Source organism: Mustela nivalis, assembly GCF_964662115.1.
Source record: "Mustela nivalis genome assembly, chromosome: 6".
NCBI lineage: Eukaryota > Metazoa > Chordata > Mammalia > Carnivora > Mustelidae > Mustela > Mustela nivalis.
In genome coordinates, this window is record NC_139025.1 from 17,964,561 (window position 1) to 17,991,850 (window position 27,290).

Below are 27,290 nucleotides of genomic sequence, written 5' to 3' on the forward strand. Positions count from 1 at the left end.
TTTTCATTAAGAAATTATCCTTGTATTGTAGGCAATTTCTCGGCATACACGGGTGCTCCTCGGAATTGAAGAGCCATTGTTCAGTCGCACCATCACCCTGCCCTACAGGGACAATATCGGCTTATTTTTAGAGCGAAAAGGTCACACTGGGGTAAAATCTGATTCCTTGACCTTCTCTGAATTTGTGCAAGCAGAAGGATTACAGGATTATGCTCCAAAAATAACCACCCCCGAAGAGAAGGAAGCATAGCATGACACTGAACTGTAGGGGAAAGCTGTTTCACTTACCTTGGAAGATCAAACTGAACTACTTGGGGGGAAGAAGTGTGTTCTTTTGGGTTCTCTTCTCTTCTTCATTAAGGATTAGAGTTAGAACTTCTGGTTCCACTTCCAGTTCTATCACCACCTCTCAGCACTTTCTCTTTGTTTGTGTTTCAAGTTAGCCCCATATTTAAACAAAGGTAGCAATATTTCTCTTTCTGGGTAATTCTTGAGAAATTCTAGTAATGCATCTGGTCGTAGGAACATGTCAGAGAAATGGCATTAAAAGTAAAATCTCCCGCCAACCCGAATAAGGTTCTCCGCAAATGCAGAAAAAGAAACAGTTGTATTATTGAATCAGCACTAAATCAGCAGTGTTGGGCATCACAGGCAAGGGAAGTTGCTAAAGATTATGAAGTCAAGGAAATGCCACCCTTTTAGGTAGCCAGCCAAAGGAAGAATAAAATTTCTCATATCTTGATGACAAACAGGAAGTTACTATGTGGAGCCAGGCACGTGGGTCAGGGAGACAGGTGCCATCCTCCCCAGTGCTCCCATTTCAAAGACATGGCTCCAAAGCCTCCCAAACAGTCTTGGAATAAAAAACCAGCAGGTCTGACTTCTTCAACTTGTTAGAGGATTTACATACATCTCAAAAACAGAGAAAGGATTTAAATTACATGTTTTCTAAAGAAAATATTTTAAGAAAAGGGGGGAGGGGAGTCTTTCCCTTTCTGCATTCAAGAAAAAAGGTTTTTAGTATTTTTAAAAATTTATATTTATCCTTACGATGTGGCTTACAGAAGTACCACTGACTACGGAATAGGGACTGGGGGTTTATTTACAAGACTCTTCTATGTGGTACCTTCCAGACCTTTATAAAATGAAATTCAGGGGGTGCCTGGCTGGCTCAGTTGGTAGAGAATGCACTCTTGACCTTGGGGTTGTGAGTTTGAGCCCCACATTGGGGGTAGGGTTTATGAGGGAAGTCGGGGAGGAAAGGAGGGAGGGAGGAAGGAAAGGACAAGGAAGGGAAGGGAGGGGGAGGGGGAGGGAGGCAGAGGGGAGGGAGAGGGAAGGGGAGGGAGGGGGAGGGAAGAGAAGGGGGGAAAGGGATAGGGAAGGGAAGGGAAAGAAAAGGAAGGGACAGGGAAATGAGAAGGAAGGAAGGAAGAGTGAACGAATGAATGAATTAATGAATTCAGGCTAGAGTCTACCCATGACTCAACCTGCTCAAAAGAAATGGCCAAATACTTCTTGCTTGAATGACACCAGGTCCTCTCCAGTTGTGTAAACTTAACTGCTCTTCCTCTTCCCAGCCTCACTGCTTAACTCTTAAGAGCCACTAAAGGACTACCACAATCCAGAAGGGCAAGGATGTACTCTGTCCAGTTCCCTACACCTGAATGAATAGTCCAAAGAATCCCAATTCTTTTTTTTTTTTTTTTCTCCTAAGACAAGGAGCAGTACCTCAAATTACCATTCATACCAAGCGTTACTATCTGATGATGAACCTACTTTTTCCCCAAATGGGACCAATGAAATTTTGTCTCAGACCATTCTACACTATACCATTGAGATTGCCTGGCTTACAGTTATGCAGAAAGGAAAAACGTAAATGATTAACCTAACACCGTGGTGATTTACATGTACAGTGAATGATTTTGTTCAAGAGCACTTCCGCATTTAGCAAACAGTGGTTCTGGTCAATGGCAGAGCAGAGTCAGCATTGTTGTCCTTGCTCTCATAGTCACTTCACTTCTGTTGTCCTCTACTCACTGACAAAATATTTGCAAAACATAAAGGGAATCACTTTGCACTATAAGAATAAGATCTAAATTTTGCAAAATTATTTTTAGCCATTAATACAAATGCCACCTGTTTATAAAAATGGTTTTGTGGTTTAAAGTGGTTTTAATCAGTCAGTGAGGGGCAGCTAGGGTACCACTGGGAAATATTTCTATGTAAATTGCCTAAAGAGATCTCAGAGGAAAGGGTCCTGACTCCAAGTGTCCAAAAATTTGAGATGAGCTATTTTTTTCTCTGTCAAGCAGTACTTCCTTATCTATTTAAAAATAAAAAGAAAATGGTTTAAATGGGAACAGTTTTAAATAAGATAGTTCCAGGGAAGTTATATATAGCTGAAATAAGCATGAAATGAGTCATAATTCAATTAAGGTCATTTACCACATTTTACTTCTTTATCCAAAGTGGTAAGAAAATCAAGACGTATCATTTGTCAGCTACACACTGCTATAGGAAAACAAGCCACAGTATGTATTGTCTAATTATGACTTAACTTCTTGAAGTTAGCTTTTAGAAGAAAGATAATTTATATTCCTGGGGAAGCAACTTAAGTGTGTCAGGTTATGGTTTCATTTGGTTGCTTCCAAAAGCCAGACATACCCAGATATACTGATATAAAAGACCTCATTTTATTCTGTATGTTAAAGATTAATTAGTACCATTTTCTAATTCCTCAGTGCCCAAATATGTGGCAAACACAGTACACTCACATGACTCCCAGTGACAACTGTGATAATCAGGGTGCAAGCATTGTGGAGGGAAAAAAATTTCCGAGGTCTCTTCTCTTACTGAGAGGCAGAGCCCGTGGAAACCGCTGGCTGCTGTTCTTTGGTTAGGGAGATGCCAAATGAATCACAGTATCGATAGGTAAGGTGGTCCTGGAGAGCAGGACTGACTGAGAGATGCTGACTAAAGGGAGTTTCCTTGAGTTGCACCGCAGTCAGATCAAACCAGGGGAAAGGCCTGGGGTGAAAAAAAAAATACTGTTACTTTCTTATGTCTGTTTAATACATCTGATTTGGCTGTTAAACATTTCCTTTAAAGTTTTCCAACATTTGGAAATAAGGTTCTTTATTTTCTACATCAAACTAATTAAAATTCATAAACATTCAGCTACAGCTTTTCACTATGTGGAGTTAATTGTACTTGTGATGCATTTTGCATGTTTAAGTACATTTTTCTAAGTGCATTTGGGAGGAAATTCATAATTAAAGAATGATTATAACAATGACATTGACATCCTTTTCAGTATTTGTCCCTTAAATTTAGAAATAGAATACATAAGGGGCACCTGGATGACTCAGTGGGTTAAGCATTGGATTCTTGATTTTGGCTCAACTCGTGATCCCAGGGTCATGAGATCAGGCCCCATGTCAGGCACTGTGCTGGATGTGGAGCCTGCTTAAGATTCTCTCTCTCCCTTTCCCTCTCCCCTCTGCTTGCATGCACATGCTCTCTAAAAAAAAAAAAAAAGAAAAGAAAGAAAGAAAGAAAAGAAAAGAAAAAGACATAGATGCATAAGAGTATCATGGGCATTAGGAATATAAAAGATCTGGGGGCCTGAGTGGTGCAGTCAGTTAAGTGTCTGACTCTTGGTTTCTGCTCAGGTTTTGATCTCAGGGTCATGAGCTCGAGCACTACATAGGACTCGATGCCCAATGCAGAGTCTGCTTAGGGTTCTTTCCCTCTCCCTTTGCCCCTCCCCCAGTGTTTGCACTGTCTCTCTCTCTCTCTCTCTTTAAAATAAATAAATAAATCTTTTAAAAAATAGAAAATATCTCATTTCTTTTAAGATATCTTCTTCAATTTTATAGGAAAAGAAGTAGAAATAAATACACAAATGAGAATAGAGCAACTTTATAACTCAAGATAATTCAAGTTAAAAAGTATCAAGACATAGGGTTGTTACAGTGTTAAAAAGATCAGAGTAAAAGCAAGGATATCTGTTCTCACCCCCCTTATTTAACATATACTGGAAGTTGTAGACAATGGAATAAAGCAGAAAAAGGGAAAAATAGCATACAGATTGGGGGAAAAAAAAGATCTGTCTCTATTTATAGATGACATGATTATGTGGAAAATCCCAAGGAATCTACAAAAAGAATTTCCCAGAACTAATCAATGAGTTCAGCAAAATCACAGGAAACAAACAATACAAAACCCAGTTGTATTTATATGTGTGTGTGTGTGTGTGTGTGTGTACACACAATGAACACTTGGGCACTATAATAAAAAATGCAGTTCCATTCACACATACACAAAAGGAATACTTGGATGTAAATCTAACAAAACATGTAAAGACTTGCATACTAGAGCACCTGGGTGGCACAGTTGGTTTAGTGGTGAACTCTGGGTTTTGACTCAGGTCATGATCTCAGGGTCATGAGACTGAGACTGGCATCTGGCTCTGCTCAGGACAGAGTCTGCCTGAGATTCTCTCTCCCTCCCTCTTGCCCCTCCTGCTCATGTTTGTAATCTCTCTCCCAAATAAATAAAACTTTACAAAAAAAAAAAAAAAAAGACTTGTATACTGAAAATTACAAAATGTTGATGAAATTAAGAAGATCTAAATAAATGGAGAAACATACTGTGTTCATGGGTGGGAAAACTCAACATAATAAAGATGTCACTTGTCCACAAATTAATCTACAAATGTAATGGTAAATGTAATGGTAAAATAAAAATGGCAACACCAAATCCTGGTGAGAATGTAGAGAAACTGGATCATACATTGCTAGTAATAATGTAAAACGGTTACACTCTGAAACCACTCTGAAAAACAGTTTGGCTGTGTCTTAAAAACAAAACAAACAAAAAGCATACAACTACCAAATGACCTGGGAATGGTAATCATGAGCATCCGTCCCAGAGAAATGAAAAATGATGGCTACAAAAAATCTGTACACGAATGTTCATAGCAACTTTATTCCTAATAGCCAAAAACTGAAAGAGAAAAAACAAAAACAAAACAGCCAAAACCTGGAAACCACTCTGGAGTCCTTCAACAGATGAATGATTAAAGTAGGTACATCCATGCTACAAATACTCCTCAGCAATAAGAAGGAATGAACAATTAATACACACAGCAACTTGGGTGAATGTCCAGAGAATTTGCTGAATGAAAAAGGTCAATCCCAAAGGGTACATATTCCATGATTCCATTTATGTGACATTCTGGAAATCACAAAATATGGAAATGAAAAACAAATTAACAATTGCCAAGTTGATGAGGAGATGGCCAAGATGAAGGGTCACTCAGTGACAGATCAGTTCTAGGTCCTGACTATATCAGTGGCATTATCCTGCTTGTAGTATTCTATCATAGCTTTATCATATCCATGTAGAGATATTTGTACTAAAATGTGTACCGTTGGGGGGAAGTAGATAATTGGGTATGTGGAATTTCCTTGTATTATTTTTTAAAACTGCATGTGAAGGATTTCACTCATATGTGGAACTTAAGAAACAAAACGAACATAGGGGAAGCAAAAAATAAGATGAAAGTTGAGAGGGAGGCAAACCATAAAAGACATTGAACTCTAGGAAACAAACAGGGTTGCTGGAGGGGAGGTGGGTCAGGGCAAGGGATAATTGGCTGATGGACATTAAGGAGGACACCTGATGTAATGAGCACTGGGTGTTACATGCAACTGATGAATCACTAAATTCTACCCCTGAAACGACTTTTTAAAAAAAAACTGCACATGAGCCTACAATTATCTCAAAAGTTTTTTTGAGGGGTGCCTAGGTGGTTCAGTCAGTTGAGCAGCAGACTCGTGCTTTCCACTCTGGTCATGATCTCTGGGTCCTAGGATCGAGCCCCAAGTCACGCTCAGTGTTTAGTGCAGGGTCTGCATGAGGATTCTCTCTCACCCTTTCCCTCTGCCCCTCCCCCTGCTCTCTCTCTAAAATAAATCTTTTACCTATTTATTTTTAAGATTTTATTTATTTATTTGACAGAGAGAGATCATAAGTAGGCAGAGAGGCAGGCAGAGAGAGAGGAGGAAGCAGGCTTCCCACCGAATAGAGAGCCCGACGTGGGGCCCAATCCCAGGCCCCTGGGATCATGACCTAAGCAGAAGGCAGTGGCCCCAACCCACTGAGCCATCCAGGTGCCCCAATCTATTTGTGTTTTAACGATTATTCATTTAGGGGTGCCTGGGTGGTTCAGTGGGTTAAGTGGCTGCCTTCAGCTCAGGTTGTGATCACAGGGTCCTGGGATGGAGCCCCACATTGGGCTCCCTGCTTCTCCCTCTGCTCCCTCCCTGCCCCACCTCATGCTCTCTCTCTCAAACGAAAGTAAATGGATACAATCTTAAAAAAAAAAAAGCTAATGGGGCGCCTGGGTGACCTAGTAGTTAAGCCTCTGCCTTTGGCTCAGGTCATGATCCCAGGGTCCTGGGATTGAGCTCTCTATCAAGATCCCTGCTCAGTGGGAAGCTTGCATCTCCCTCCCCCACTCCCCCTGCCTGTGTTCCCTCTCTTTGCTGTGTCTCTGTTAAATAAATAAATAAAATCTTAAAAGAAAAAAAAAGTAAAACAAGAGTTTTAAAAAATTTAAACAAGTATTGAGAAAAAAAGTACGATTCACCAAGAGGACATAAAAGTTATGAGCATTTTTTCGTCAGATGATATGGCTTCCAACTTTACAAAGATTATTAGAAATATAAAGAGAATGTGAGACAATCAGAGTGGAAAACTAATATGTCATGCTTCTCATTCTAACAAATCATCTGATGAAAAAGAATAAAAAATAGCACTTTTCCAACTTGAATACAGTTATCACTTGGGACTTTGTAAAAATGCAGATTCTGATTTCATATAACTGGGGTGGGGCCCCGGATTCTGTGTTTCTAAACAAATTCCCAGATGATGACACGGATCCCAGCTAGTCTGAGTAGCAAGGACATAATGGATTTGAATAACACAGGAACTTTGTGCCCAACAAGGTCATGATTATTTTAAAGACCAAAATAGCACATAGCTGAAGAGGCTAGATGAGCATTCTTAGCTCTTACTATTTTTATAATAATAATGTGATTGAAATTAAATGAACCGTAAATATTCAAGAAGCTAAGAAAAAGAGCCACAAAATAACACAAAAGAAAAGAGGAACAAATTATTAAAGATAAAAGTAGAAATACTTGAATTAAAAAGTGGGCCAGTAGAATAAATAAAACTATAAACTGATTATTTTTAAAAATCAATAAAATAGACAAGCTGCTAGCAAATTTAACCAAGAAAAAAAATGTTAAACACATATGTGATCTTAGAAATACAAAATGAGATATAATCTGATGAGATTTTAAAAATACAAGTATAGTCATGGGCCATCAAATTTGAAATCCAGATAAAAATGAAATATTTCTGCTAGAAAAATACCATGACCAAAGTTGACTCAAGAAATTGTAAACCCGAACAGATCACAAACTGGAAAAACTGAAAAGACAGTCAAATAGCAACTTCCCCTGCAAGATATTTGGACCACAGAGACCTACAGTAAAGTTCTGTCAAATCTTCAAGAGATCTATAATTTCTCTGTTCTGTTCCAGAACTAAAGGCTTCCTAATTCTATAGGGTTAATACAATGTTGATACCAAATTCGAAAACGACAGACCAATTTTATTTTTGAGTATGATGTGAATGTCTTAAATAAAATACAAGCAAAGCAGATTTGGAAGTGTATCACTAAGTAGAGTTTAAGAATGCAATGAAAGCTTAATATTAGGAAATCTATTTATGTTGTTTTTATATTAATTAAAGGAAGGGAGAGATATGAAACCCAGTCTACACATATATTTTGGTTAATGTGAATTTTCATTTTTAAAGATTGTATTTATTTATTTGAGAGAGAGAGAGAGAGCATGCACGCACAGCAGAGGGGTTGGCTGGAGAGACAGAGGGAGAATCAGACTCTCTGCTGAGCAGGAAGCCCAATGCCGGGCTACATCTGAGGACCTAGATCTGAGGACCCTGAGACCATGACCTGAGTCAAAAGCAGACGCTTAACCATCTAAGCCATCCAGATACCCAGTTCATGTGACTTTTAAGTCTTTTTTTTAAAACCTTTGATTTCCCCTTCCTCTTTTTTTTCTCTTGTAGTTTATTTGTTGAAGAAATTCAGTTGTTTAGCCTCTAAAGTTTCCCATATTCTGGGTTTTGCTGATTATATCTCATGGTCATTTAATACTCTCCTGCCTCTTGAATTTATATCTACAGACCTGATCAAATTCAGGTTTGACTTTTTTTTTTTTTAAGATTTTTATTTATTTATTTGATAGAGAGAGATCACAAGTAGGCAGAAAGGCAGGCAGAGAGAGAGGGGGAAGCAGACTCCCCGCCGAGCAGAGAGCCCAATGTGGGGCTCAATCCCAAGACCCCAAGATCACGACCCGAGACGAAGGCAGAGGCTTAAACCTCTGAGCCACCCAGGCGCCCCAGGTTTGACTTTTTTTTTTATAAGAATTTTTCATCTGGGGGGTGCCTGGGTGGCTCAGTGGGTTAAAGACTCTGCTTTCGGTTCAGGCTCTCTACTCAGCAGGGAGCCTGTTCCCCTTCCTCTCTCTCTGTCTACTTGTGATCTCTCTATCAAATAAATAAATAAATAAATAAATAAATAAATAAATAAATAAACTTTAAAAAAAAAAGGACATCTCTTCTGTGTCTATTTTTTCAAATTCGTGTCTATTTTTATCTAGTAACACATTGTCTCTCCTTCTGCAGTGTTAACACTGATTAACAGACTCAGGCTGATCTACTCATTATGAAGTTCCCCCATCAACTTTTCACCTAATGTTGCCCAGATTATTTCATTAGAGGTTGCAAAAGGATGATCTTCTATCACTTCTCCTTCATTTTCAACTTGATAAATAGTGCCAGAAGCCAAGAGCAAACATCCTACTCAGTGATTTAACATTAGACACAGCCCATTCTCAGTTCATTTATCACAGCATATATTAATAGTAGTTACATGTGGAGGGTGGGATCTGAGTACATCAGGAAGTGGGAGCGAGATGGGACTAAAAATAGGATGATGGGTTGAAAATCTTAAAAAGGAGGGACTCCTGGGTGGCTCAGTCACTGGGCATCTACCTTCAGCTCAGGTCATGATCCGGGGTCCTGAGATCGAGCCCACATTGGGCTCCCTGTTTGAGGGGAAGGCTGCTTCTCCCTCTCCCACTCCCCCTGCCCGTGTTCCTGCTCTCACTGTCTCTCTATGTCAAATAAATAAATAAATTTCTTTTAAAAAAATTCTTAAAATGGAGAGAGGCCCTCCCAGCCCCCTACCCAATGCTGTACAGTCAGGAGACTGACCCTCCTCCTCCCCAGCAGAAAATTTATTCTCTGGAAGGGTTAACTAGAGGGTTTCTGGACAGGGGGACAGTAGGCACTATTGAAGGAAAGGATTTGCTAAATATAGGGGGGAAAAGTTTTAAAAAATCTAGTGATAGGACCATCCTCTTCTTTTTAATTTTTAATATATTAATTAATAATTTTTATTAACATATTTGTTATATTATTTGTTTCAGGGGTACGGTTCTGTGACTCATCAGTCTTACACAACTCACAGCACTCACCATACACAGCACATTTCACTTTCTGTTTGGTACATTTTAGTTAATACCTTGTTTACTACAAGCACTTGTTAATTTTCTAAATTTTCAGGTTATTTTTTAAAAACTCCCATGAAGGGGGCAGCAGGGTGACTCAGTCAGTTGAGTGTCTGACTTCAGCTCAAGTCATGATCTTGGGGTCCTGGGATCCAGCTCGGAGTCAGGCTCCATGTTTAGTGGGGAGTTCCCTTGTCCCTCTCCCTCTCCCTCTGGCCCTCCCCTGCTCATGCTGTTTCTCTCTCAAATAAATAAAATTTTTTAAAAAAATTCATATGAAGAGGGGTGCCTGGGTGGTTCAGGGGGGTTAAGCCTCTGCCTTCTACTCCAGTCATGATCTCAGGGTTCCGGGATCAAGCCCGGAATCAGGTTCTCTGCTCAACAGAGAGCCTGCTTCCTGCCCCCCACTGCCTGCCTCCCTGCCTACTTGTGCTCTCTTTCTCTCCCTGTCAAATAAATAAATAAAATCTTTTTAAAAAATTCACATGAAGAATAATTGTGTAAGAAGGATTAAGACTCTGGAAAATAAGATTAAAGAGGACTTGGTCTACAGATACCAAAATATAGAGAGATATTACAGTAATTAATCATAGCATGGGAATAGAAAAATAGGTCCACAGTTCAGAATACAGTCCAAAAATATACCCATGAATATCTTGCAGTTTAGCAAATGATAAAAATCTCATTTCAAATTGGTAGGAAAAGAAATGGCTACTCTATAAATAATGTTAGGTCAACTGGCTTTCCAAAATGAATAGAAGATATTGAAAATCCCAAACTGATTAAAGGTTTAAATATTTTTTTAAAAATTACTAGAAGAAAATATAGAATATCTTAGGATGAAGAGGTTCTTAATTAGTATGACTTGAAACCCTAAAGTCATGAAGTAATTTAACAATTTTGACTACAAAAATTAGAATCCCTAAACAGCAAAATTTACCAAAAAGTAAGAGAAATACGATAATTATTTCCAATATACATAACATATTCCCACTAAAAACCTTTTATAAAACAATAAATAAAAGCAAATAATCCAAAGGAAAAATAAGCAAAGAATATAAAATGAGAATAAGATGAACACAAGAGCTGCAAGTTGGAAGGTGGAAAAAATATAGACAAATGATAACACTGAGCTGAATCTGAAGTCAGCAACAGGGAAAACCAAGACTCAGTCCATTTACATCACAGAACCTATGGAAGACTCAAGAAGTACATCAGGAAGTGGGAGTGAGATGGGACTAAAAATAGGATGACGGGTTGAAAATCTTAAAAAGGAGGGACTCCTGGGTGGCTCAGTCACTGGGCATCTACCTTCAGCTCAGGTCATGATCCGGGGTCCTGAGATCGAGCCCACATTGGGCTCCCTGTTTGAGGGGAAGGCTGCTTCTCCCTCTCCCACTCCCCCTGCCTGTGTTCCTGCTCTCACTGTCTCTCTATGTCAAATAAATAAATAAAATTTAAAAAAAAAATTCTTAAAATGGAGAGAGGCCCTCCCAGCCCCCTACCCAATGCTGTACAGTCAGGAGACTGACCCTCCTCCTCCCCAACAGAAAATTTATTCTCTGGAAGGGTTAACTAGAGGGTTCCTGGACAGGGGGACAGTAGGCACTATTGAAGGAAAGGATTTGCTAAATATAGGGGGAAAAAGTTTTAAAAAATCTAGTGATAGAACCACACTCTTCTTTTTAATTTTTAATATATTAATTAATAATTTTTATTAACATATATTTGTTATATTATTTGTTTCAGGGGTACGGTTCTGTGACTCATCAGTCTTACACAACTCACAGCACTCACCATACACAGCACATACCCTCCCCAATGTCTATCCCCTAGACACCCAACCCTCTCACCCCCCTCCACTCCAGCAACCTTCAGTTTGTTTCCTGAGATTAAGACCACCCCGCTTCTTCCACACATACACAGCTCTCTTTCCCCAAGTTGGGTCCCAAAGACTTAACAATCTCAGTATTCAAGGTTTATCAAGGAAATATGAGCAGACATATGAAATATGAGCAGAGTTCTCCATAGAAAAAAGCTTTGAGGGACCCGTGGGTGGCTCACTTAGTTAAGCAGCTGCCTTTGGCTCAGGTCATGATCCCAGCGTCCTGGGATCGAGTCCCACATCGGGTTCCTTGCTCAGCAGGGAGCCTGCTTCTCCCTCTGCCTCTGCCTGCCATTCTGTCTGCCTGTGCTCGCTCTCTCCCCCTCTCTCCCTCTGATAAATAAATAAAATCTTAAAAAAAAGAAAAAAAGAAAGATAAAGAAAAAGAAAAAAGCTTTGAAAATGAAAGATAGAGACCAAAACAAATAATCCGAGAACAGCCTGAGGGAGACAGATTCCTCACAGAAGAAAAACACCCGCTCTCATTTACATTCTCAAAGGGATAAGAGATGGTATTGCATAGTGAAAACACAACAGGATGCCATGTAAAAAAGGGATATCTGGAGACTTCTAAAAAATCTAGGAAAATATTCAAAATTGGGGTCCCTGCTTAATCCTCTGCCTTCTGCTCAGGTCACACTCTCAGGGTCCTGGGACCGAGCCCTGAATCGGGCTCTCTGCTCAGTGGCATTCTGCTCTGCCCTCTTCCCCTGTGGCCTCTCACACTTTTGCTCTCTCTTAAATAAATAAAATCTTTTTAAAAAATAAAAAGAAGGGGAGCCTGGATGGCTCATTTCTTGGGCATCTGCCTTCAGCGCAGGTCATGATCTCAGCATCCTGGAAATGAGCCCTGCATGGGGCTCTGAGAAGTGTCTGCTTCTCCCTCTCCAACTCCCCCTGTTTGTATTCCATCTCTCGCTGTCTCTCTGTCAAATAAAGGGATAAAATCTTAAAGAGATTTTTAAAAATAAGAAAATATTCAAAATGGGGGTACTTGGGTGGCTCAGTCAGTTAGGCATCCAACTCTTGGTTTCAGCTTGGGGTATAGACTTGTGGTTGTGGGATCCAGCCCTATGTTGGACTCTCTGCTCAGCGGGGAGTTTGCTTCTTCCTCTCCCTTTATCCCTCCCCACTGCTTGTGCTCTAATAAATAAATCTTTTTTTAAAAAGTAGGAAAGATAAAATCAGAGTACCAGTCCAGGGGGTTCAACAATGGACTAACAAAATATTTAGAAAAAGAAGAAAGAAAACAGGAAAGGAGACAATATTATCAGACATGATTGGAGAAAATTGGAGAACACGACACTCAGACTAAGAAGGACTACTGAATGTTCTGTTTCTTTTATGTGTATCACTTACATGGATATTTCCTTTACAATGGTTAATTAAACTGGATATTTATGTATTTAGGGGATACGTACTTTTTCTGTGTAAGAGTTATATCTCACAAAATTTTTTAAATTAAGGGAGGGAAAAAAGGAAAGGTTCACCCTGTGCCCAACACAGTGAGTTTAAATAGATCCACATCAAAAATAAAATAAAATAGACACACATCATGACGCAATATAAAATTTCAGGATACTAAGGTCAAAAGATCCTGTAAGTTCTCAGAGACAAAAGAAACAGATTTCGAAGGATGAATTCAAAAGCTAGAATGGCACTGTTCCTCTCAACAGCAACTTGTCTATAAGACAATGAAGTAATGCCTTTAAAATTCTGAGCGAAAATCACTTCCAACCTAGAGTTCAATACCTAGCTATGTTCGCAGTAAAATATTATGTTAATATAAAAACATTTTCAGAAATAGTCTCTTTTTTTTTTAAAGATTTTTTTATTTATTTTATTTGACAGACAGAGATTACAAGTAGGCAGAGAGGCAAGCAGAGAGAGAGAGAGAGAGAGAGGAGGAAGCAGGCTCTCTGCTCAGCAGAGAGCCTGATGCGGGACTCGATCCCAGGACCCTGAGATCATGACCTGAGCCGAAGGCAGCGGCTTAATCCACTGAGCCACCCAGGTGCCCCCAGACATAGTCTCTTTAAGTTACTTCCTATGCATTCTTTTGTAAGGAAGCTACTGGAGGATATGACCCACCACTATGAAAGAAAAAATCCATGCCAGAGGAAGAGAGATCCAGGAAAAGAGATCCAAGGCAAGAGAGATAAAGGAATCACAGGCTAACGGGGAAGGAAAATCCCCCAACAGAAAGTGCCTCACAGGCAGCTGGTGATTGATTAGAATAATTGAGTTTTACTCGCAAGGTTCTGGCTTGAACAACTTGGCAAGGAGCATGTATTTAGGCAGGAAACACCAGGAGAGCAGGTATGACAGCAGGCATGCTACCGGACTAGTCGAGTTTGAAGGGAGATGGTGGCCACAAACTTTCCTGGGTTTCAAGCTGACATCTAGGATAGAGATACAGAGTTGTGTGCTGTCCATGGAAAGATGGCAGCCAAAGTCCCTGAAGTGGTGAGTACCCATGAACGAAGTGCAGGATGGCAAGCAAAGAAGGCCTAGGACAGAGCCCTGGAAACTCCCAGAGACAGGATGAGGCAGAAGAGGTGCTGTTGGCAAAGGAGGGGCTGGAGAGACAGGAGAATGTGAGGTTATCAGGAAAGTCAAGAGAAGAGATTAATTCAAGGTTGGAACGTTCAACAGCCAAGGAAGAAAAGGATTAAAAAGCATCCAGTGGGGGCACTTGGGGGAGTGGGGGGGCTCTTTCAGTTGAACATCCAAGTCTTGATTTCAGCTCAATGATCTGATCTCAGGATTCTGAGATTGAGCCCTGCATCAGGCTCTGCACTCAGTGGGGCGTCTGCTTGGGATTTTTCTCCCTGTCTGTCTGCTCCTTCCCTCACTGGTGCGCACGCAAGCGCACTCTCTCTCTCTAAAAATAAATAAAATAAAAGAGCACTCTCTCTCTCTCTCTCTAAAAATAAATAAAATAAACGAAGATCTTAAAATACATAAAAGTATCCAGTGAATTTAGTGGCATGGAGGTCACTGGTAACAAGGGCAAAAATTCTTCCCTATTAGATTATCAAAGGTTAAATAGATTGGTCAAGTAATCAAGCTATAGAGAAATGGCACACCCACACAGTACTGGTGGGAATGTAAATAGGCACCATATTTTTGATAAGCAATTCGGGAATACCTATCAAACGTGAAATATATTTCACCTCTGACCCAAAAATATTCTTCTAAAATATTCTTTTAGATATTCATCCAACAGAAATACTGGTATAAGTATGCAAAGTAAGTACAAGAATATTTAGTTGCAGGACGCCTGGGTGGCTCAGTCGGTTGAGCATTTGCCTTTGGCTCGGGTTGTGATCCTGGGATCCTGAGATCAAGTCCTCCATTGGGCTCCCTGCTCACCGGGGAGCCTGCTTCTTCCTCTGCCTGCTCTGCCTTTTGCTCCCTCTGCTTCTGCTTTCTCTCTGACAAATAAATAAAATCTTTAAAAAAAAAAGGGGGTAGCACTTGGGTGGCTCAGTGGATTAAGCCTCTGCCTTTGGCTCAGGTCATATTCTCAGGGTCCTGGGATTGAGCCCCACATTGGGATCTCTGGGGGGCGCCTGGGTGGCTCAGTGGGTTGAGCCTCTGCTTTCGGCTCAGGTGGTGATCTTGGGATCCTGGGATCGAGTCCCGCATCAGGCTCTCTGCTTGGCGCAAGGGAGCCTGCTCCCCCGCCCTCCACCTGCCTCTCTGCCTACTTGTGATTTCTCTCTGTCAAATAAATAAATAAAATTAAAAAAAAAAAAGAATATTTAGTTGGAGCCCATATTCAGAATTTGGGGCACGGGAAAACTACATTGCCATCAAGAAGAAATAAGACCAGGTGCCTGGGTGGCTCAGTTGGTTAAGCATCTGCCTTCGGCTCTGGTCATGATCCCAGAGTCCTACATCCGGCTCCCTGCTCAGCAGGAAGCCTGCTTCTCCCACTCCCCCTCCTTGTTTTCCCTCTCACTGCCTCTCTATCAAATAAATAAATCAATCTTTAAAAAAAAAAGAAGAGGGGCGCCTCGGTGGCTCAGTGGGTTAAAGCCTCTGCCTTCGTTAGATCTGACGGATTCTAAAATATATAATCCCAGGGTCCTGGGATTGAGCCCAGCATTGGGTTCTCTGCTCATCAGGGAGCCTGCCCACCCCACCCCCCACCTGCCTCTCTGCCTACTTGTGATCTCTGTCAAATAAATGAATAAAATCTTTAAAAAAAAAAAAAAAGAAGAAGAAGAAGAAGGGGCACCTGGGTGGCTCAGTGGTTTAAGCCACTGCCTTCAGCTCAGGTCATGATCTCAGGGTCCTGGGACCGAGTCCCGCATCGGGCTCTCTGTTCAGCGGGAAGCCTGCTTCCCTCTCTCTCTCGCTCTCTGCCTGCCTCTCTGTCTACTTGTGATCTCTGTCTGTCAAATAAATAAAATCTTTAAAAAAGAAAGAAAGAAGATGAATAAATCTAATGAAATAATGTACCCAACAGATAACCTATGCAGTTGCTCATAAATGAAGTAGATATGATTGTACTGACATAGAACAGTGTCTATAACATAGCAAGTGAAAATCAGTATACATAGTCTGCATGTTTCTTAAATGTATATAGATATGCATACATGTTACAATATCATGACAACATAAATATATGTTTGCAAATGTATACATTAAAAAGACAAAATATAAAAACCATATGAAATGGTGTTTGGAAAGCCAAGGAGAGCTTTCACTTTTCCACTAGAAGGAATTTTTACAAGAATATATTGTTTCGGGGCACCTGGGTGGCTCTGTTGGTTAAGCGTCTGCCTTCAGCTCAATTTATAGTCTCTGGGTCTTGGGATGGAGCCCCGCTCCCTGCTCAGTGGGAAGTCTGCTTCCCCCTCTCCCTCTCCCTCTGCCCCTCCCCTCTGCTCGTGCACTCTCTCTCTTCTTTCTCCCTCAAATAAATCAAACCTTTTTTAAAAAAAAACCCAAGAATGTATTATTTTTATAAAATTTTAAAGATTACATGAGAGAAAAAAGGAAATAAAGATTACATTAGAGGAGAAAAGAGAACAAAGCACCTGCTACAACAGTGTGGCGGAAATTAGAGTCACCAGCCGTCTGAGGCCTTACCTCCGCTGAGGCAGGTTCTTGCTGTAGACCTGGCTGACAAGATCACGTAACTCGAGGGTGGGGCAAGACGCTCCATCCTTCCCACAGGCTGCGGAGTGCACAGAGAGGAGCAGTTGGTTCAGCCGCTGCAGCGCTTGTAGGTGAGGCACGTCCCTGGCGGTGCAGACGTTTAGGACCGTGTACAGCACTCCCTCCAGCCACTTGGAATTGAGGGTTATTCCCCCTGCATGTTCATGGGGAGGGAAATACCAGTTAGCATCACCAAAAGGGCTTGCCTAGAATGTAGGACAAACCCAGACAGTGAACAGCCGCCTTTTCTCCAAGACAGGTTGGTTATATGAACCTGAAGATAAGCAAACACCCCTCTTTGTAAGCCCAGAGCCCTAATTGTGCCCTTTATAACAAATGGCATGTTAACCCTACCGTAGGAGGACGGGGGTGACTAATGTAGGCATTGCTAATGGCAAAAGCATTCTAGAAATCTCTAGAATGATCCTTCCATCAAGAAGAAGAGACTTAAGGGAAAATACAAGATTAGAGCAGGGAAAAGCCGTTAAGGCCCAACATCACATCCTCCTATTTAAACAGGCTCTTACCTCTGGCTGTTTCTGGTTCAGCCTTAACAACGCTTAGACTTCTCTGCTTTCCCTAAAGCAGGCAGGCTTTGCGCCACCAAAACCGTTCCCTTTCAAAACCTAGATAGCTGGGGGCACCAGGGTGGCTCAACTGGTTGAGTGTCTGTGTCTGCCTTTGGCTCAGGTCATGTTCCTGGGGTCCTCGGATGGAGCCCCGTGTTGGGCCCCCTGCTCAGCGGGGAGCCTGCTTCTCCCTCTGCCCCCCCACCCACGCTTATGCCCTCTCCCTTACTCTCTCTCAAATAAATAAAATTTTTAAAAACAAAACAAATAAACCTAAATAGCTGAGAATGTGTCCAGCCTGTAGCCCCCTACACACATACCCAAGACACACACAAGCCCACACACGCTGGGATTATAAAATAGCACCAGTCTGAGAGGAAAGTAACTTTCAAGAGACTGCCCAAAACACGGTGAGCCATTACCAGCCGAACTGAACGGGCAGGTGGCCTGAAGAATCACAGGATCTTGGAGGGCCGCTGTGATGTCCTTATTGGCCCCCCAGATGTTGACCCATTCTTCAACACACTGATACTGAGGCCGCAAGATATTGGTGTGGTTCAGTAGGAGTTTCAACCTGAAAGGAAAGCCCCCAAGACAGGGAGGGCAGAGCTAGGACTCCCATAAACCACCCCACGATCCCCTGCATTGGATCACATCCAACCCCAATGACTTCCTGCCCTGCACAGCACCCCTTGGAGGCAAACGTGGTGGTGGGGTGGGGGCAGATTGGAGGGCACTGCTTCCTAGTCGGATTGTTCCGCAGCCTACTGGACACTTAGTGTCTCCCACCGGGCGCTAGGCTAGACAGCAGGGGTACAAAAACAATATTTGACACACGCCGTCAATCACATTTCATGCTGTTGACTGACGGTTTTCCTTCCCATTGATGCAAGGGGCGAACACTAGTCAGCTTCAAGCGGAGGGAAACAATGCACCTGCCCATCAAAGAAAACATTCCAGCCTCAAGGGGTGGTTATGGAGAAGTGGAGAAGACACAATTAGAAAGACAGGCTGGGTGTTGCAGAAGAAGCTGCTTCCGCCTTATTCTTGTGAATGACCAACTCCAAGCGGGATGTAAGGGGCTGGGGTGCAGGTGGGGGATGGAGCCAGATATGAGGGGATGGGGCAGCTCTGCCAGCGCCGTGCAAACAGGGTACCTGGCTATTGGGATGGCAGCTACAAAGCTGTACACGATGTGGTCTTTCTCGAGGTGGGTTTGAATTTCCAGGCAGATATTAGGCAGCTGAGATGGCAGGCAGCAGAGGAATATCACGTTGGCCCAGTCCACCAGTTGAGGGTTATGGTAAAAACACTGGATTCCCAGGTTCTGGAACTCATCTGGGAGGGATAAAGGAAGAAAGATGACAGTACAAAGGGGTTTGGCCTAAACATCAGCTGTGGGGAGAGGATGACGACGACTCTTTCTCGAGTCCTGTCTCCACGTAAATCAAAGAGACCCTGTCCTCACGTCTTCTAAAGCATTCGGGCCATGCCCTAACACCATTAGCAAAGCAGCTAGTGTCACTGGAGGTTGTAATTCATCCTTATCTTGCTTTTGGACCAAATGCTAGAATTTTTCAGGTTTGTTTGTTTAGGAAGAAAAATCATCGGGAAGAAGGCTTCTTGCTCTAATTTACAGACAGTTTATCTTATGCCAGGTGGCATACAACGTACTTTACATACTTATGGAAGGCAATCCTCACAAGGACATTTTGAGACTAGTATTATTTCTATATTACAGATGAGGAAACTGAGATTTTGAGAAATCCCGGGGCTCTAGCTGGTGGGAAAAGCGAGGACAGGAGAAGAACACAAGACAGAGGCTGGGAGGAGTCGGAAAGATGCACTGACAGTTTCAGTAAAGTATATTGAGAACAAGATAGTTTGAAATGTTGGGAGAAATGTGATGACTCCTGTATTTGCTTTCAGTCATTGGCAGTTAATCACTGTACTTATCTGAGATGGATTTCAAACATAAAAATGTAAACTCACATAAGGTAGTGTGTGTGTGTGTGTGTGTGTGTGTGTGTGTTTGAAGATTTTATTTATTTATTTGACAGACAAGATCACAAACAGGCAGAGAGGCAGGCAGAGAGAGAGGGGGAAGCAGGCTCCCTGCTGAGCAGAGAGCCCAGTGCTCTCTAACCCAGGACACCTGGATTAAGCGTCTGCCTTCGGCTCTGGTCATGATCCCCGCACTGGGTTCCCTGCTGAGTGGACAACCTGCCTCTCCCTCTCCCGCACCGACCCCAGCTCGTGCTCTCTTCTCTCTGTCAAATAAATAAATAAAATCTTTTAAAAAAAGAAAAAAAAAACTGATGCTAAGCATCTTGAATTCTTCCTTATGCAACATGCAGAGATGTTCTAAAACTGTAATTTTATTATTAATAAATATAATGCTTTCCAAAGAATATATGTACCTTATTGAAACACATATACTGGTCCTTTTGATGAAATTTCAGAAATTTGTCTCACATGGTAAGATTTTTTTTTAAGTTTAATAGAGAAAGAATACTTGCAAATTAATAAGAAAAATTCAGGCACTCCAACAGAAAAACTGGACAAAAAGAACTCAAAAAAAAGAAAAAGAAATAGAAATGGAACTATAAAACATATTCAGTTCTTCTAGTGATCAATGAAGAATGTATTAAAACAAAAAATTTTAAAGGCATATTAAAATGATGATTAAGGGGCACCTGGGGCACCTGGATAAGGGGCCTCATATTAAAATGATGATTAAGGGCTCAGTCGGTTGAGCGTCTGACTCTTGACTTCGGCTCAGGTCATGATCTCAGGATTATGAGATCGAGCCCTGCTTCAGGCTCCGTGCTCAGCAGGAAGTCTGCCTGAAATTCTCTCTCTAACTTGCCCTCTGACCCTTCCCCCACTGGCATGCACATGATCTCTCTCTCTAATATATAAATAAATTAATCTTTAAACACACACACACACACACACACACACAAACATTTTTCTAACTTTCTTCAGGGCTAGTGAGCAGAGAACTCAGCATCTCTGTGCAGGGGTGCCTTTCTCAAGGGACCCTTTCAAAATGGCCTCGTCAACCCCCGAGCCCCTCTCTGCCACACACTGCTCCTCACCCAGGGCCTCTGGCCTCCGAGTAGAGATCCTCAGGTTCTCAGCAGGGATGGGGACAAGCTGAAGCAGTACACGAGCCAGCTGCTTCCCGAGGTGGCCGCCTCCGATGATGCCTACCTTTAGCTCATCATCATTGGGAATGTCAGCAACCACGCCAGTCGAGAGACAGCTGGAAGTTTGCTTCTCGTGGAACGATTCTCTGGAGAATGAACACACAGATACATAAATAAATACACGTGTGCTCTGTAGCTCTTCACTGTGAACCTCAATGCTCTGTGCTCCAACACCCTCGTGTGGCAGCCTGGGGCACATTAAGCGCCCCAGAGACAAGGCATTCCGGTTAGGGGCCACTTCTCCAGCATTGCCAGGGAAGGAAAGGTGCCCTGAGTGAATCTGCCCCAAAGTAAAGCGTACCCCTTCAAGGGACCAAAACTTGTCTAAAACATTTTTTAAAATGAACATATTGTGTTGCGGTTGTTACACGTACCATGCATTTCCCTGCCTGCTTAAACACAAGGTCTGAATACTTAACCGTTTGACTCAGAACTCTCCCTGTGAACTGCCGACTGTCTGTGCAGCACCCTGGGACACAGGGGCCAGCTCCAGCCCCGCTTCCTGTGCGGCCAGCGGCCAGTTTTCACTGCCACCATGATAAGATTTCCCCTGTCCTACCACATACCGACTCTTTCTGGTTTGCTATTGTAGTTTTGCATACATCTGGGTAACCAGGGAACTTAGCTTTTTTCAAACATCTGATTTATCAGAGTAAGTGGTATTAGGGGGAAACAAACTTGAGAATTGGAGGATCAAAGGTTTGAGGTCACTCTTTTCCAGAGGCTCACTTACTGTGGGTTCTGGATCTACTTCCTTGGCCCAAGGTGAACAAAGTCGGACGTCTGAATCCATAAGGCATTGTTTTCTGTTGTTATATGACAATCTTATACTTGTTTTCTACTTCTATTAGAATTAGTCTTAAGCTCTGGAGTTTCCATATAAACATCACAAGCCACTTTCTATTTAAGGCTTCTCTCTAGGTTGAAAGGAAAGTGTTTTCTCTGTGCCTGATCCTTCCAAATATAAAATGCCTCCCAGAAATGTCACATTCTGGTTTCTCACCACTCATCTGGGATGCAACCAGAAGGTTTATGTCTTCTTATCAACCAATCAGTAGACCATTACGCCCCTTTTTGTCTCTGCTATATCAGTAATATGTTCAATTCAGATCTGGTCCCACCATCCAGGAGTAGATTTAATTTCAGAAAAAAAAAAATAGTTTGGGGGCAGGGGGCACTACCAATGTTCCAGGAGTAGCTTACACAATCCAAGAGTCTGGGCTTAGATACTTGGTTCTCAGACACTTCCTGTTTAAATGATCAAAGCCACATGGTACAGAGATACCAGAGGGCAGGACTAGACTGAGCTTCTTTGCAAATCAGTATCCCTGGGTTTCATGCAAGTCACCTGACCAAAAGGACCCCCAAAGTTTCAGGTGGCTTTCCTGTTAGGGAGAATTCCACCATTAGCTTAGCCCTTGAAAGTAAGAACCACCCTCATTTTCAGCCAACAGCCACAGGATAGCTAGTCATTGGTAGCAGTGGAAGACAAGCTCGTGGTCCCAGGGGGTCCAGGAAAGGGTGAACAAATGAAATGATCATTTAGCCAATCCACCCACCACACAAAATCATAATCTATGCTTCATTATGTAACCACAGCCAAGGGACTCTGGTATTCATTTCCCAGTGCCTTCGGACTCGTAGTGTTTGACTGTGGATTGGAAAAGGTAGGAGGACACACCCCCTGCCCAAGTTATCCTCCAACATAGAAAGTTTAAGTTGTCTGGATACTCCTCAGCGAGGCTTTTCTCCATCTGCCAGACCTTGGAGACCTAGCTTACCTCAAATTACACAGTAGCTTGCAGAAGAAGGTTGCATGGGCACAGGACTTGATCATCAGCCCTCGAGAACGGCCCTGCAAATACAGCCAGCTGCGATCTTCCTCTTGAATCCCATACTCAAACTGCAGGGACTCAAGGTCCCCTAGCATGTCCATTTCTAAGCCACCATCTCCTGCAGTGACAGATAGCAATCAGTTTGGCTCCCTGTCTTGGAAGTCTATGCAGGAGGGCGTGTACCCAAGTCACAGGCTCTCATGATGGTGGGCTGACAGCACCTCTCTCCTCCCACGCTCTGTACTTGCACTGTGAGTCCTGGAGGATTCCCATGCACTGACCGCCCACAGGTCTGTTCAGGTTTTTCATGAATCCAGGTATTCATGAAAAACCTGAACAAAAACCCAAAGTAGTGTTCCTCCACATAGCTACACGCACTTTTCTCAACAGACGCATTTACATTAGCAGTAATGCTCGTGTATTGGCATGGATGTTTGTGGGCCAGGACCTTCTCTCTTCCACTCCCTCCAAGGCTTTAGAAATAGGATTGGCCATGTACACCATGCTTCAGAGGAATTCTTTTCACTAAACTCTGTGTTCCGCAAAGGATGGGAAAGAGCCCAAATTCACTAACATGGTGCCCTGCCTAGGGCAAGGACATTTGGATTTTAGAAAAGTAAGCCAGAGATATATAAACCCATTTACATTGATCTCTCACCAACCAAAGTGAGGAGAAGGTGGCACTACTCCTCAGTACTTCTGGTCTTGGAGAGTAAGAACTACATTTCCAAGGAGAATTACCAAGAAAGTTGTCATTATGACTCCTTAGCTTCCAGATTACTTCAGTCTCTGAGACTTAAAGGGGCCAGCCCCACAGAGATGCTTTCAGACCTCCTTCATGAGGACAGGAATTCCTTCCACTAGTTTCCGCCCCCCCCCAATAATTTATCTATTTATTTGAGGGGGGAGGATCAGAGGGAGAGGGGGAGAATCTCAAGTAGACTCCCCACTGAGTGTGGATCCCTACACAGGGCTTGATCTCACATGACCTGAGCTGAAATCAAGAGTCAGACACTCAACCGACTGAGCCACCCAGGCACCCCTTTCCACTACTTCTAGGAGCACTAGAAATAGGGAAGTATGGGATCCTCCTTTTCCTAACAGAAGGTTCTAGATTTCTAGATTTTTCCTAGACTGTAATATCATAGAAATCTCAGCACTACTCAAGCAGTTATTTTTCAAACTCCTTTTGTATTCAAGATACCAATGAATAAGATGTGTAAGTTCTGGGAATCTAAGGTACACCATAGTGACTACAGTTAATTATACTATATACTTGAAATTAACATACTTGAAATCTTAAATGTACTCACCACATACACGCAAAAGATAACTGTATGAGATGACAGATGTGTTAATTAACTGTGGTAATCATTTCGCAATATATATCAAATCATCATGTTGTATGCCTTAAATATAATTTTTTAATTTTTAATTTTATACAATTATACTTCAATAAAGCCAGGGAAAGAATCAGTGATATTCAGAACTCTATTTTATTATAGCAATGGCAAAACTGAGATCAGAAATCAAAACTCGATCAAATCCCTAATCCACTTTTTTTTAATCTCTGCATTCCATGTGGGGCTTGAATTTACGACCCTGAGATCAAGAGTCAGACCCTCTACAGACTGAGCCAGCTAGGCATCACTCTAAACCACTTTTTAAATTAAAAAAAAAAATTTTTTTTTTAGGTGAAACTCATGTAACATAGCCATTTAGAAGTGAACAATTCACAATACACTCACACCCACTACCTCTAGCTCCAAAACACTTTTATCTCCCCAATGAAAGGAAACCTTATAACCATTAAGCAGTTACTTCCCACATGCCGGCCACCCTCCTCAGCCCCTGGCACCACAAACCTGCTTTTTGTCTCTGTGGATTTATCTTTTCTAGACATCTCATCTGAAAGGAATCACACAATATGTGACCTTTCATGTCTCTGGCTTCTCTAATCCCTTTCATAGCAGGGCTTTTTAAAATTTTTTTTATTTATTTAAATTCAAGTTAGTTAACATACAGTACAGAACTGCTTCCAGGAGCCGAATCCAGTGACTCATCACCCACACACGAATGCAGTGCTCATCCCAACAAGGGCCCTCCCAAGTGCCCATCAGCCATTTAGCCCATCCCCCACCTACCTTCACTCCAGCAACCCTGTTTGTTCTCTATAGTTAAGAGTCTCTTTTGGTTTGTCTCCTTCTGTTTTTACCTTTTCCTTCCCTTCCCCTATGTTCATCTGTTTTGTTTCTTAAATTCTACATGTGAGTGAAATCATCTGATTTTTCTGACTTATTTTACTTAGCATAATACATTCTAGTTCCATCCACGTTGTTATAAATGGCAAGATTTCATTCTTTTTCATCAGAGTAATATTCTATTGTGTGTATGTACATATATACATGCACAGTGTATATGATATACGAACAGATACACCCATCTTCTTTATCTGTTTGTCAATTGTCAATTGATGGACATTTGGGGCTCTTTCCGTAATTTGGTTATTATTGATAATGCTGCTATAAACATTGGGGCACATAAGCGCCTTTGAATCAGCATTTTTTATTTTATATCCTTTTGATAAATACCTATCAGTGCAATTGCTGGGCCATACGGTAGTTCTATTTTTAACTTTTGAGGAAACTCCATACTACTTTCCAGAGTGCCTGTACTGGTTTGCATTCCCACCAATAGTGTACAGTTTCCCCTTTCTTCACAGCCTCACCAACACCTGTTGTTTCCTCCATTGTTAATTTTAGCTATTCTGACAGGCAGGAGGTGGTATCTCATTGTGGTTTGATTTGTATTTCCCTGACGATGAGGGACGTTGAGCATTTTTTCATGTATCTATTAGCCATCTGGATGTCTTCTTTGGCAAAGTGTCTATTCATGTCTTCTCCCCATTTCTTTTTTTTAAAAGATTTATTTGACGAGAGAGAGAGAGAGAGAGAGAAAGCGCGCGCAAGCATAAGCAGGAAACTCCATACTACTTTGAGTGAGCAGCAGAGGAGGAGGCGGCTCCCAGGGAATGTGAGGCAGGGCTTGATCCCAGGACCCTGCGATTATGCCCTGAGCTGAAGGCAGAGGCTTAACTGACTGAGCTACCCAGGCACCCCACTTCCGCCCATTTCTTAACTGGATTGTTTTTAGGGTGTTAAGTTTGATGAGTTCTTTATAGACTTAGGATACTAACCCTTTATCCAACATATCATTTGCAAATACGGTCTCCCATTCCACTAGTTGCCTTCTGGGTTTGTTGTTTCCTTTGCTATGCAGAAGCATCTTATCTTGATGAGGTCCCAGTAGGTCACTTTTGCTTTTGTTTCTCTTGCCTCCAGAGGTAGGTCTAGTAAGAAGTGGCTACAGCTGAGGTCAAATGGTTGCTTCCTGTTTTCTCCTCTAGGATTTTGGTGGTTTTCTATCTTACATTTAGGTCGTTCATCCATTTTGAATTTATTTTTGTATAGGTGTAAGAAAGTGGTCCAATTTCATTCTTCTGCATGTCGCTGTCAAGTTTCCCCAACACCATTTGTTAAAGAGACTTTTTCCCATTGGATATTTTTTCCTGCTTTGTCGAAGATTAGTTGACCATCATACAAGGGCTCTTAAGTCACTCTCAATCTTAGCACTTGAAATGAAAAGTATGGAAGTTCTTATCAAGTTCGAGAAAACACCTCCTTATGTTGCATGTGATGTTATTGTCCTGAAGGAAAAAGAAGTTCAAAACCTTCCCACTCAGCCTGACCATGCAGCATTGGTGAACCTGTACAGATGTGGACTCTAAGCCCATTCTTCACTAACACATTCTCAAAAATGGGGATCCAGTGGCTGTGGCTTTGTAACATGGCAAGTTGGCTAGCCTGAATTACATTTCCCAGAATTCCCTTCCCTGAATGTTTCTGGTTAGGGTGTGCCACAAGAGACTTTTGTGCAAGATCTGAAAGGCTGAAATGAAGCAACAGCATTTTGTGTTGAGGCTTGCTAGGTGAGGGCAGGTACTTTGTCTGCTAGGTACCGTGTTGGTGTGAGGTCACAGTTGGACCAGCAATTGCTACAACTTCCCCTGGACACTCGTACAGCTTCTCACTCTCCTGAGCCAGGTGTGTGGTCAGGTCTGCAATAAAGGCCACCAGCTGTAGGACTTTCACTTCCTTAACACTGGAGCCAGTGAGAACTGACAAGGGTTCCTGTCCATCCTCCTGGGCTCCATCTTGTCCTTGCTTTTCCTCACATTTTATCCACCTTCCCTTCCCCACTGCATGCCCTACAGACATCCAGCTCTACCACCAGATCCGAAAATTATCTTCCAGAGACTGTTTAACCAGAGCCATACTTGAATAAAGTCAAATGCCTCTAACGAATTCCACATACAGACAGACTGCATATGCCTCATGATTCTGCTCCTCTAAATGAATCCTGATAGTATACTAATTAATCAAGCCACCATGGTTTATTGGATGATCAGCCAGTAACTTCAGCACAATTTAGCAAATTAAACTCCTGTTCAATGCAAGAGGGATGATTAGGAAAGGAACTATGAAGTTACCTGGAATTGCAAAGCAGAGAAGTAAGAGATGGAGGTCTGATCACCTTAACGTAGGCTTGCATTACTGACATTCTGGGCAGGATGATTCTTTGTTGGAGAGGGCTGTCCTACACTGTAGGATGTTCAGTGGTGTTCCCGCTTCTACCCACTAGAAGCTAGTAGCACCCACTGGTTGTAGCAACAGCACATCTCCAGATTTTGACACAGGTCTCCTGAGGGGGAAATTGTCACCAGTTGAGAACCACATCCCTTAAAGCCTGCTATGGGTTTTGTTGTTGTTGTTGTTGTTGTTGTCGTAGTTTTTTAAGATTTTATTTATTTGGGGTGGGGTGCCTCGGTGGCTCAATGGGTTAAGCCTCTGCTCTTGGCCCAGGTCATGATCTCAGGGTCC

General features: G+C 42.1%; 2 protein-coding genes across 5 annotated transcripts in view; one reads left to right on the forward strand and one right to left on the reverse strand.

Annotated features, from left to right (window-relative positions):
- SAMD15 (sterile alpha motif domain containing 15) overlaps positions 1–27,290 on the forward strand; it is a gene marked incomplete at its 5' end in the record, with an annotated part of 42,806 nt that overhangs the window by 13,108 nt on the left and 2,408 nt on the right. The window contains one exon of one of the 2 annotated variants that reach the window (XM_082733645.1): positions 32–3,299. The exons of the other annotated variant lie outside the window; for it this stretch is intronic. Coding sequence (XP_082589771.1) covers positions 32–250 — 219 coding nt within the window. The 3' untranslated portion in view covers positions 251–3,299. Of the gene's footprint in view, positions 1–31; positions 3,300–27,290 lie in introns of those variants that run through there. 2 annotated transcript variants of the gene reach the window in all.
- Positions 2,434–27,111, reverse strand: NOXRED1 (NADP dependent oxidoreductase domain containing 1; the record flags this gene model as incomplete). 3 transcript variants are annotated; one of them, XM_082733659.1, is made up of 6 exons in its annotated part: positions 2,434–3,030; positions 16,666–16,888; positions 17,726–17,877; positions 18,461–18,641; positions 20,405–20,601; positions 25,547–27,111. In XM_082733659.1, 6 exons carry the CDS (start codon positions 25,633–25,635, stop codon positions 2,853–2,855), a joined length of 1,020 nt encoding a protein of 339 aa, XP_082589785.1. In that variant the 3' UTR covers positions 2,434–2,852. The 3 variants fall into 3 exon arrangements, with proteins under 3 accessions (XP_082589785.1, XP_082589786.1, XP_082589784.1); XM_082733660.1 differs by having other exon boundaries at positions 26,900–26,970; XM_082733658.1 differs by lacking the exon at positions 25,547–27,111 and adding an exon at positions 22,297–22,466.